We start from the raw sequence: 13,173 nt of genomic DNA on the forward strand, positions 1-13,173 counted from the left end.
CGTGGAAAAAGAAAAACGTGTTCAAGAGCTGGTGATGAGTTACTAAAACTGAACTAAATATACTGTTCCATGGTCAGGTGGTGGTGATGAAGAATTTCCAATCATCACTGCTGAACGGTGGGAGCTAACGTTCTCTTGAAGACTTGCAATGAAACTCCAAGAGCGCATTACACACGCAGTTTGAACATGCTCATTTGCATTGGTCATGCTCGGTATGCTGTTTATCAAACGGAACACAAAGAGATTTTATACATTGCCAGAGCATAACAAGATGTGTTTTCTTGAGATAAGATTGAGATTATTTGTCCAAACATTAGACTAATAAAACGTTATTATTAGACATGTTTTGAAAACCTTACAGAAAAAGAAAAAAAACTGTCTGTTCCTTAAATCTTTCCTTACAAGGGACGATGTATACCACCTATTTCCAAATGTAATGTTAAAAAAACGTTATAAAGTGTATTAAACTGTTAATAAAAATGTATATCTGGTAAAATGACTGTTTTTCTCTTTACACATTGTGCAAATGCACAACAACAACGTCATATTCTGACACTGTCTAAAACGTCACCAAGGGCTACCAAATGTCAATACATTGTGTAGGCTTATGTCTGATTAGTGTAGTGGATCTCCTTGAGTTCCCTAGTCACAAATGTAGGCATGTGGAATTGTACAGTGCCTTGAGAAAGTATAAACACCTAGACTTTTTCCACATTTTGTTGTTACAGGCTAAATTTGAAATTAATTAAATGTAGATCTTTTTTTTTGTCACTGGCCTACACACAATACCCCATACTGTTAAAGTGGAATTATGTTTTTAGACATTTTTACAAATTAATTAAAAATGAAAAGCTGAAATGTCTTGTAGTATTCAAACCCTTTGTTAAAGCAAGTCTAAATAGATTCAGGAGTAAACATTTGCTTAACAAGTCCCAAGATAAGTTGCATGTGCAATAATAGTGTTTAACATTATTTTTTAATGACTACCTCATCTCTGTACCCCACATACAATTATCTGTAAGGTCCAGTGAATTTCAAACACAGATTCAACCACAAAGACCAGGGAGGTTTTCCAATGCCTCGCAAAGAAGGGCACCTATCGGTAGATGGGTAAAAATGTTAAAAAAGCAGACACTAAATATCCCTTAGAGCATGGTGTTGTTATTAATTACACTTTGGATTGTGTGAATATTTATGTAAATTATATGCTTATTTCATTTTCAATAAATTTGCAAAAACATGTTTTCACATTGTCATTATGGGGTATTGTGTGAAGATGGGTGAGAATTTTTATTTTGAATCCATTTTGAATTCAGGCTGCAACAACAATGTGGAATACGGCAAGTGGTATGAACACTTTCTGAAGGCACTGTATACCATAAATGTCTTCACAAATGGACTAAAAGCTATGTCTGTGTAATGTCCTCTGGCATACAATGTTCAAAAGACTGTGTTTCTATGTAAAACATGTACTGTACACCAGCAACCCTCCGAAAACCACAGTGGTCACCTTAAATAATATAAATGACATCAAAATATCGGTTGTACCGTAGTTCAGTGCCTGTACACTATGGAGCCATGTCATGTGGTGAAAATGAAACCCATGGTATGCTTACACAATAGCACACAATAGTGTCATGTCCAATATCGAATATAACACTCACTATCAAGGGAGGAGGACGTTACATGCAATTTTTCTGTTGTTGATATCTTCAGCACACACACACGTTGAGACTCAGAAGAAAAGTCAACACGCACAGTTTTTGTGCCAAAACATTGTAGTACATGAGTTTAAAAAAATCAATCAACATTGTTTCCACATCATGGAGACAGCTGAGGAACCCTTTTGGAACCCTTTTTTCTAAGAGTGTAGAACACAAGGGATTTACATAAACATGCATGTTTAATTTGTCCCCTATGACTGAACTAAATGGAGCCTGTCTCCCGAGTGGCGTAGCAGTCTAAGGCACTGCATCTCGGTGCAAGAGGCATCACTACAGTCCCTGGTTCGAATCCAGGCTTTATCACATCCGGCTGTGATTGGGGGTCTCATAGGACGGTGCACAATTGGCCCAGTGTCGCTGGGATAGGCCGTCATTGTAAATAAGAATTTGTTCTTAACTGACTTGCCTAGTTAAATAAAGGTTAAATAAAAAAAGATATAACTTGAACTACATACAACTGAAGATACAGGATAAGAGGAGAATCACATAATGTCCAGGTGTTCTCATTTCTTTCAAATGCCTGTTGCTCCCTAATAACACTGCCTTGCGCAGTCACCTGTTTGAATTGCCAGTAATCCGTATTACAAGGACCACTTCTCAGTGTTACCAGATGTTCTGGCTAAGAATCCTCATTACGCATCTAAAAGACCTGGTGAGAAAACCTCTACTAGGTAGGTAGACACAGACAGCTCCAAATATGACCTGGGAATGGGAAAAATTGTGCTTGTACACTAAGCACAACTTGGCTCCATTCCTGATTTCAGCACAGTTGAGAAAAGAAATGGGAAACGATTAGACAACGGCAGAGATCTAACATAAAGAGAGCACATTTTGACACTCTGTTATGGCCCTACAGAGCCCACATGTGTTTGGGGGAATCAAAGTCCAGGCAATCAAAGTCCAGGAATCCTATCTTCCTTCTAGGCAGGGGGCTGACTGCTGGAGCACTTTGCGTAAAGATAAGGGGATGAAGAGGATAAATAATTGCTTTATCATCTGAAGGACAGGAAAGAAAGCATCACTTATAACTGAGTGGATAAAAGACAAAAACCAACAAAACAACAGTGGTATCATAAATGAACCAGACATGTCAAAAGTCCCCACATAACAACATTGCATCGTCGTGAAAGCTACTGTATGGTCGGATGTTCTAATTTCTTTTGCAAGCCTTTTTCATAAAGGAACCGTATATTAAGCTCTCACGTCACATCACAAGACGTGATAGAGCTATGTAGCTATGGTCGGGCATTCTAAGGTCTGTTGCTGCCTTAAAACATGGCCCTGCCCAGTCACCTGTTTGAGCAAGTGATCTGTATTACGGGGTTGACCACTTCTCACACCCAGACAGAAGCTAAAGGTCACTGCTTAGCAGCATCAGTCCATGGGTAGCTCTCACTGTGCTGAAGTCAGTGTCAGTATTTGTTTTTATTGGTTACTCTGTCTTCAAAAGAGAACATTACAATCAATGTTTTTACTTTACTTCTTGAACTTCTCAAATAAATAATAACCAGACGGACAAATAGTGTCTCAGACAGTTCTCTCAGGCTGGTTGTGAGTCATTAGGTGGGATAAGATCAGTCTTACCAGGGGCTGGAAGACCTACTGATGACTCAAAACAAACAATCTAGTTCTTCTCAAGAGGGTGTATAGACAATAAGGTTAAGAATCTATCAAACAATATGATGACAGACACCAGAGTATGTGAGTGGAGCAGCGCTGGAGTGGAGCAAGGAAAGGAGCCTGCCCAATTTGACTGGAGAGTGGAGCGAGATTCCCAAAGGCTGGAGTGTCGACCTTCTGTCCTGCTCCAATAGCGCTCACTTCACCAGCTCAGGGCATACCCGGCCCAGCATGCATTTGTAGTCACTTTGTGTACTGCTAAAGGCCCTTGCTTTAGCTACGGTCATGGAGTTCGCTAAGTATTTTCATAAAAAAACTGTAAAATCACAGAGGTACAAAATCAAGGTGACTTACAAAGGACCAAGAGCAAGAGAGAGAGTGCTGCGATGTAATGTCCACAACCAAAGAATCATTGTGGAATCTGAAAAGACACAAATCCCGAAAGCATGATGGTGTACTTACTACGTGCACATGCTAAAAGAAAGGAATGAGGTGGTTAGCTAATTAAGTCTGACATTGTAGCAAAGTATTTATAAACAAAAAATCTGATCTCTTAAAAGTTTCCTTCCTTTTTGTTCTATTATCTATATAATAGGCCATAATTGATTTTGGCCCAATAGGCCTGGCATATTCCATTTTTCAAGGAGCTTTCCCTTTGGGTTATTTATTTATTTATTTTAACCCAATTCCGTGTTATCTAATTGGTAGTTGCAGTCTTGTCCCATCGCTGCAACTCCCGTACGGACTCAGGAGAGGCAAAGGTCGAGAGCCGTTCATCCTCCGAAACACAACGCCACCAAGGCGCACTGCTTTTTTGACACACTGCTCACTTAACCCAGAAGCCAGCCGCATCAATGTGTTGGAGGAAACACAGTACACACAGGCGACCGAGTCAGCGTGCATGCGCCCAGCTTGCCACAGGAGTCACTAGAGCGCGATGGGACAAGGACATCCCAGCCTGCCAAACCCTCCCCTAACCTGGACGACACTGGGCCAATTGTGCAAGGTCTCATTGGTCTCCCAGTCGAGGCCGGCCACAGCCTGGGATCAAACCAGGATCTATAGTGACACAGCTAGCACTGCGATGCAGTACCTTAGACCGCTGCACCACTCGGGAGGCCTGGTTGGGTTATTTGCCCTAAAAACCTTTAGGCCTACCTAAAATAAAAAAAACTTTGCATCCCTGCCCAGCCTGACAAGAGTGCCCAAAAGGGTGTTTAACATCTCCAGTGGCTCTGCAAGCACCTAGAGGATATTCTCCGCTGCTGGCCTGCTTGCTCTCCAGGCACTATCACATGAGCCTGAAGCCAAAGACTCTGGCCAAACTGGTGTTTCGAAAAATGAATTCATAGGCAATGAGGCATTGTTCGTTTAATTTGTATTTAATTCTAAATAAGTCACAGCTTATATGTACAATTTATAGACTAAGATGATTTAATACAAAAACATGTTGTTTAAATGCTGAGTGCTTAATATCCCTGACTTCCTACCAGCCTGGTGTGTCGCAATTGCAAATGTTTCACAATACATTTCTTTATAGGCTATAGCCTTGAAATAATTTAAATAATATAGCCTAAATAATTCATTTATGTTCCTTCTCAGGCTCCGTGTCTGGCTCGTGACCTATTTAGAGTATTTATATGCTGTTTAATATGACATGTAGCCTATTTGAAATGATGAGCGCTTTTCATGTTTATTATAATACTTTTCATTCAAAACATATGGTTTGGTGTCAATACTTCAAAACCAAATGGTAGGTCCAGGTAGTCACACAAATTGATGGGTATTGGTTAAATTGTGGTTTTAATGAATGGAGCGAATTTGGAGAGGCAGTTTTTTTTCTTGTGAGCAAGGAGCGGATTTTAGCGGAGTGGTTGAAAAGGACATGGAGCACCGGAGCTTGAGCACCGCTCCATGAGCAATGAGCGGGATTTCTGACCACTCAACTCCACTCACATACACTGACAGACACTAATACAGTGAGTATGGTCAGGACTCAAACCTTATTGTTTGCACACCTTATATAGAATACATTATGGTAAGCTTCTGACCATTTTATATGCCAAGAGAGTTCTCAACCATAATTATCATGCCTGTCTACATCAATTCTGACATTCAACAAACTGTATGGGGCCATAAACAAACAAGAAACAGCTCACCCAGAGGCAGTGTTTCTGGTGGGTGGAGACTAATGCGGGGAGGCATAAAACCCTCCTACCTCACTTTTACCAATACTAGGGGCGTTAAAACTCTAGGCCACTTTTATTCTACCCACAGAAACACATACAATGCCCTCCCTTCTGCAAATCTGATCACGACTCCATTCTCGTGCTTCCTATTTACAAACAAAGGCCCAAACAGGAAGAACCAGTGATACGCTCAATACGGAAGTGGTCGGATGAAGCAGATGTGAGGCTACAAGACTGTTTTGCTATGTTCCGAGATACAGCCGATACCATTGAGGAGTTTACCACAACAGTCACAGGCTTCATCAATAAGTGCATAGACGATGTCGTCCCCACAGTGACTATACAAACATATCCAAACCAAAAACTAGGGATTACAGGCAATATCCACCTAGGATAAAGGCTAGAGATACCACTGACAAGGAACGGGGCGGCAGCATAGCCTAGTGGTTAGAGCGTTGGACTAGTAACCGAAAGGTTGCAAGATCGAATCCCCAAGCTAACAAGATACAAAATCTGTCGTTCTGACCCTGAACAAGGCATTTGTTCCTAGGCTGTCATTGAAAATAAGATTTTGTTCTTAACTGACTTGCCTAGTTAAATAAAGGTAAAATATATATATTTTTTTTTAAACGGGACATAAATGCATACAAGAAAGCCTGCTACGACCTCCAATGAGACATCAAACATGCAAAAGAACAATACACTCAGAAAAAAGGGTTCCAAAGGGGTTCTTTGCAAAGGGATAAGGTTCTACCAAGAACTGTTTTGATCAGAAGAACCCTTTTTGGAAGACAAGGGTTCTTTGTAAGGCACAGGGTTCTAGAACCATTAACATCCTTAGAACCGTTTTTTGAAGAAAGGGTTCTTTGATGATTCTTTGGAAGGCAAGGATTCTTTGGAAGGCAGAAATGGTTCTCCAAAGAACCATATAATATTTCCCAGCATGCTCCATTGCAGGGAGATTTTCAACATTGTTTGTTTTACTGTTATCAGTTGTTTTTGCATTGATTGGTTGATACATTCTATGCTACACAAAGATAAATAACATAATTTTCTAAACTAATCTGTTAGTAATTGGTTGTTCCAGTTTTCAATCTTCACTACCCTGGCAGTCATTCTGAATGCAGGTTGCAGGTGATTAACAATTCTTCTTGTTGGATATCCTAACTCTAGCTGGATTCCAATAGGAATTACACATCACTTTGCAAGCCAGCATAATGTGACTTGCAGGCCTGATGTGGCCTGTAAACAAGGAGATTCCTAACACCCCTGTGTTAGGGTATAACTAGGCCCTCAAAGAAAGACCTTATATATGCAATGTATTGTCATAAATCACTATGTAAGAATGTTGTTTATAGACTACTGTACAGCTCAGTGTTCAACACCATAGTCCCCTCCGATCTCATCACAAAGCTAGAGAGCCTGAGATTGAACACCTCCCTCTGCAACTGGATCCTGGACTTTCTGATGGGTCGGCCCCAGTTGGTGAGGGTAGGAAACAACACCTCCGCCACGCTGACCCTTAACATGGGGGTCCCTCAGGGGTGTGTACTTAGTCCCCTCCTGTACTCGCTGTTCACCCACGACTGCCTGGCAATGCACAACTCCAACACCATCAAGTTTTCTTACGATATGACGGTGGTAGGCCTGATCACCAACAGCAATGAGACAGCCTACAGGGAGGAAGTCAGAAGCTTAGCAGTGTGGTGCCAGGACACCAACCTGTCCCTCAACGTCAGTAAAACTAAGGACCTGATCGTGGACTATTGGAGAAAGAGGGGAGAGACTCCATCCACAGAGCTGTGGTCCACACACACCCCCACTGTCATGAAGAGGGCACGGCAACACCTCATCCCTCTCAGGAGGCGAAAAAGATTTGGCATGGGCCCTCGGATCCTCAAAATGTTATATAGCTGCACCATTGAAGGAATCTTGACTGACTGCATCACCACTTGTTATGGCAAATGCACCGCCTTCGACCGCAAAGAGCTACAGAGGGTGGTGCAGACAGCCCAGTACATCACTGAGGTTGAGCTCCCTGCCATCCAGGACCTCTATATCAGGCGGTGTCAGCTCTCGTATCAACAGGCTCCGAGACAGCTTCTACCCCGAAGCCATAAGACTGCTAAATAGCCATAATACTGCTAAATAGTTCAGATAGCCATTAATTGACTATCTGCACTGACCCTTTCTTGCACTGACCTTGTGCACACTCACTAGACTATGTATACACACACTAACACACACTCCATTGACACCCCCACACAAACCCCCCAGACATTCACATACGCACACACAACCACATAACACACACATGCGTACCGACAGAACAAACACACTTTTACACATCATTTGCTGCTGAAACTCTGGTCTTTCTTTTATTCTTATTATGATCTATTATGATGCCTAGTCACTTTACCTTTCCTTCATGTACATACACTACATGACCAAAAGTATGTGGACACCTGCTCTTCGAACATCTCATTCCAAAATGATGTGCATTAATATAGAGTTGTTCCCCTATTTGCTGCTATAATAGCTTCCACTCTTCTGGGAAGGCTTTCCACTAGATGTTGGAACATTACTGCGGGGACTTGCTTTCATTCAGCCACAAGAGCATTAGTGAGGACTTTGGGCGATTAGGCCTGTTTTCGCAGTTGGCGTTCCAATTCATCCCAAAGGTGTTCGACGGGTTGAGATCAAGGCCATGTGCAGACCAGTCAAGTTCTTCCACAGATCGACAAACTAACTCTGTATGGACGTCGCTTTGTGCACGTGGGCATTGTCATGTGAAAACAGGAAAGGGCCTTCCCCAAACTGTTGCCACAAAGTTGGAAGCACAAAATCGTGTAGAATGTCACTGTATGCTGTAGAGTTAAGATTTCCCTTCACTGGAACTAAGGGCCTTAGCCTAAACCATAAAAAACAGTCCCAGACCATTATTACTCATCCACCAAACTTTGCACTATGCATTGGGGCAGGTAGCGTTCTCCTGGCATCCGCCAATTCCAGATTCATCACTCCAGAGAACGCGTGTTCACTGTTCCAGAGTCCAATGGCGACGAGCTTTACGCCCCTCCAGCCGACATTTGGCATTACTCATGGTGATCTTGTGTGTGACTGCTCAGTCTTGGAAACACAATTCATGAAGCTCCCGACGAACTGTTATTGTGCTGACATTGCTTCCACAGGCAATTTGGAACTAGGTAGTGAGTGTTGCAACCGAGGACAGAGGATTTTTACACGCTAAGTGAGCTTGTGTGGCCTACCACTTCGTGCCTGAGCCGTTGTTGCTCCTAGACGTTTCCATTTCACAATAACAGAACTTACAGTTCACCGGGACAGCTCTAGCAGGGCAGAAATTTGACGAACTGACTTGTTGGAATGGAGGCATCCTATGATTGTCTGGTGTTGAAAGTCACGGAGTTCTTCAGTAAGGCCATTCTACTGCCAATGTTTGTCTATGGAGGTTGCATGGCTGTGTGCTCAATTTTATACACCTGTCAGCAACAGGTGTGGATGAAATAGCTGAATCAATCAATTTGAAGGGGTGTTTACATACACTACATATACAAAAGTATCGCCCTCAAATACCTCTGCACATTGATCTGGTACTGCTACTCCCTGTATATAGCTCCACATTGATCTGGTACTGGTACTCCCTGTATATAGCTCCACATTGATCTGGTACTGGTACTTCCTGTATATAGCTCCACATTGATCTGGTACTGCTACTCCCTGTATATAGCTCCACATTGATCTGGTACTGCTACTCCCTGTATATAGCTCCACATTTATCTGGTACTGCTACTCCCTGTATATAGCTCCACATTGATCTTGTACTGCTACTCCCTGTACATAGCTCCATTCTTGGGTATTTTATTTTATTTGTCTTATGTTACTATTTTATTTGTATTATTTTTAAACTATTGTTGGGAAGGAATTGTAAGTAAGCATTTCACAGTTTTACTCTAATTTACTCTTGAGCCAACATCCGCCGAGTTTACAGTGAATGTGGTGCCCACGAACATTGTGAATACTGCCTTTAATAGGCACATTGTTGACAGAGCAACACGCTTCTCTATAACCCCGGCCTTTGTGTATGGATGACCGACTCTTACCGGTATATCCATGGGAAAAGAGTTAGTCATGCTACTTTGGAACGGCTGAGTGGTGACATCTAACATGTGACATCAAAGACCCACTCTCCTCTCACCCTGTGCATCACAGCCAACAGTCTTTCTCCTAGTTATATGTTTTATACACACATTTTCTGTTAGCTTTGAAGATTCGTTTTTCCCTCTTAGTATGACAGGGTCATGGGAGCAAACAATGGTAATGCCCAAACCTTACCCAAGAAACCCTTAAAAGTACTGTACACACACAAACAAACACAGTGACAGCAGATATGAAGTTAACAATAATTTAAACCATTTTATTTGATCATGTCTATTTTGGCTCATATCTATCACATTCATGAAGTTATTTTCTCTTTTACATTAAAACCACAATCACCATTGTCTTGATGATATTGCATTTCTGTAGTCTCCTTCACTCCCTTCCTGGATCACTTCTCCTTTGTGCCCCATGTCCCTCGCCCTCAGTCTCTCCACCACATCACAGTTTGCATGACTGGATGGTCATGGCGTCCTCTGGCCAGCGGTAAGAGTCCACAGCAAACTCGTCATAGTCAGGGCTGTAGATCAGGGAGCGCACAAAAGCCTCCTTATCCTCAGGCTCCGGGTACAGCGTCGCCAACTTGTGCTCATAGGCAAACTCCACGATCTGTAAGACACGCAAACACACACACGATAGTCTATACAGTGTACACCGATGAACTGAGTAGTATACAAAACATTAAGAAAACCTGCTCTTTCCATGACAGACTGACCAGGTGAATCCTGGGGAATGCTATGATCCCCGCACTTGTTAACTCCACTTCAAATCAGTGTAGATGAGGGTGAATGGGCAAGACAACTCAATATTAGGAAGGTGTTCCTAATGTTTGGTATACTCAGAGTAAGTGTGAAGACCGATTGAGGGTATAGAAGTATGAAGTCCTAAGGACATGTTTGTTTGTGTGTGTGTGTGCGCGCACACAGATGTGTGTGTGCTCTCACCTTCACGGCCAGCTTGAGAGAGACATCTCTGATGGTGTTCAGGGGAGGGTACAGTCTTCCCTCTGACAGATCCTTCTCTGTCACCAGGTCAGCAATGGTCTGTCAGAGAGCAACCAAATGGATGAGTTATGCACACACAGTCACAAACAGATATTCGGCATACCTTAACACACACACATTTTACTGTAAAGAGTATTGAGACGTTGGAATGCATTATAAAAAAAGTTACATTTGATTAGATTTCTATATGATATACCGGCTGGGTGGGGCATGAGGGTATAATGGGTGGCAATCAGTGTAGATAACGTAGCTAAGACTTAACATTCATCCCACCTTCCCCCTCCTGCTGTTGCGCAACCGTCCTCCATCCTCAGTCTACCTCATTGGTAGGCTGAGTGTGGCTCTCATATGCCTGAGGCCCATGATGACAGTATCAAATAAAATATGAAATTGTCATTCAGTAACGCACCCACACTTATGCATCACCGTGAAGCTTTAATCGTCTCCCATGTCTGCAGAGCCAGGCAGCACAGAGCAAAGCGAGCTGATTGGCATTCGCACAAGAACAGCCTATGAGAGGTTATCAATTTGGGCATTTTTTCTGATGGTTTATTGACTGGGCTCACAGGGATATTATTATATTTGCCATGCCACTGAGCTGGGGACAGACATGAGGACATTTTTAAGTGATTTCCTTAATGATCTGTAAGCACAGACTGGGTTTCACTGTGGTGTTTTTGCAGACTTAAGTGTAGACTTTAGTGAATACTGTAGTATTTACAGTAGTATACTGTAGTATTTACAGTTAACTATAGTATGAATACTGTTGTAAAATAACTAGTATATACTGTAGTAATTAATGTAGTGTTTTTGTGGACATTACTGTAGTATTTACTATAGTGTTTTATTATATTTGACATAGAAGTGGAGTTTTTCTCCTCCAGGAAACCTACTGGAGAAATGTAGGTTTCTCCAGTAGGTTGTACATAACCTGTAAGGAGGTAGGACTTGGGTCTAAACAGATAGTTCTGAGATTCTGCTCTTTCTATATAACTGAGGTCTATACCTGGCATGTAGGTTTCTCACTCCTGGGTGGCACAAATTGCGATATGGGGGAGGGGAATGGGAAAGGTATATGCACATCCGATACTGTAGTATTTACTATAGTTAAAAGAGTAGTGTTTTTGCAGACATTTCTGTAGCATTTACTACAGTGCTTTTTTTGCGGATAATACTGTAGTGTTTACTATAGTATTCTACAGTTTACTATAAGTAAGTACTGTAGTATTCTATAGTAAACTGTAGTAGTTTTCATGTAGGGTCTCCAGGAAGGAGTGAAGATGAAGAGGGAAGAAGAAAGAGGGAGACATATGGGGGAAGAATTATAGCGAGATTGAGTTAAAAAAAATAGAGAAGGCGATACGGAAAGTGAAAGAGAGAGATATTGAGTTGGAGAAAATACATGAATAGAGAAGGAGAAGAAGAAATATACAAAAGGAGAGCGATAGAGAGGGAGTTGAATAGGAAGTGATAGAGAGAATGGAAGAGAGTGTGTTAAAAAAGAGGCCAGATATAGGGAGGAAGATACAGAGAGAGTCAGTTGAAGAAGAGAAAGTTGGTGTGTGTGTGTGTGTGTGTGTGTGTGTGTGTGTGTGTGTGTGTGTGTGTGTGTGTGTGTGTGTGTGTGTGTGTGTGTATTAAGATGATATTTTAATGAGTGCTCTGTCACCAAGCTATTTGAAAGTAAATGAACTGATAATTGGATGGATGCGTGTTACCTCTGCGGTGGTGAGGAAGATCTCATCGGTGATGTGTCGGATTGCACAGGCGGTGACGCCCAGGCCGACTCCAGGGAACACGTATGCATTGTTGCCCTGGCCAGGGAAGAACGTCCGCCCATCAGGGAGGGTCACGGGTTCAAATGGACTGCCACTGGCAAAGATGCCCCGCCCCTGGACCAAACAAGTGTCGAGGGTGTCAACACAGGAAAATATATTACTGTGCATATAATGTACATACACACTGACTCAACCTCTCTCCTCTCTAAATTAACTTTCCCCCTGGGTCTTAGTAGTAAGTACAATATGTGCTCTTAATCAATTTATGGAGTGGCTGCAAGGCCGAATTCTCTGGACGCCTCTTCCTTCTGTAGCATGTACAGGATTGGAAACTACAGTACTCTGGCGAAAACGCAGGACGTTCGGCTGCCCAGGAGGTGGAATACTGGCAAATTTAAATCGTGCTGTCGATCAATTTCTGTGGTGTTGATCAATGAAAAGCGAAATAACAGTTTTGTGGTTAAAATGCAGACTGTTTAGACTGTGTCCTGCTTATGTTTATGCTACTGCAATATCTTAAGTTACAACAGACAAAGAGGGTTGTAGCCTACATCCTAAATTAACCTACAAAATACATATATTTTTGGAACGTTAGTTTAAATCGCCACAGGGTTTTTATTTCAGCTGTTCAGAAATATGAGGCTGAAGTAACCCAAGTAACACTTGAGCAGAACGTGATTCC

At 42.1% G+C, this 13,173-nt stretch overlaps 1 protein-coding gene across 1 annotated transcript in view; it reads right to left on the reverse strand.

Moving 5' to 3' along the window:
* Positions 1-9,942: 9,942 nt before the first annotated feature.
* LOC106605032 (NADP-dependent malic enzyme) overlaps positions 9,943-13,173 on the reverse strand; it is a 47,690-nt gene continuing 44,459 nt past the window's right edge. Inside the window, exons 8-10 of the mRNA XM_045718316.1 lie at positions 12,432-12,605; positions 10,654-10,752; positions 9,943-10,318 (exon numbers count right to left, since the gene is read on the reverse strand). Of these exons, the coding sequence (XP_045574272.1) occupies positions 10,151-10,318; positions 10,654-10,752; positions 12,432-12,605 (441 nt within the window). The 3' untranslated portion in view covers positions 9,943-10,150. The remainder of the gene's footprint in view (positions 10,319-10,653; positions 10,753-12,431; positions 12,606-13,173) is intronic.

The sequence above is a fragment of the Salmo salar genome, chromosome ssa05, assembly GCF_905237065.1.
Source record: "Salmo salar chromosome ssa05, Ssal_v3.1, whole genome shotgun sequence".
NCBI classification, from domain to species: domain Eukaryota; kingdom Metazoa; phylum Chordata; class Actinopteri; order Salmoniformes; family Salmonidae; genus Salmo; species Salmo salar.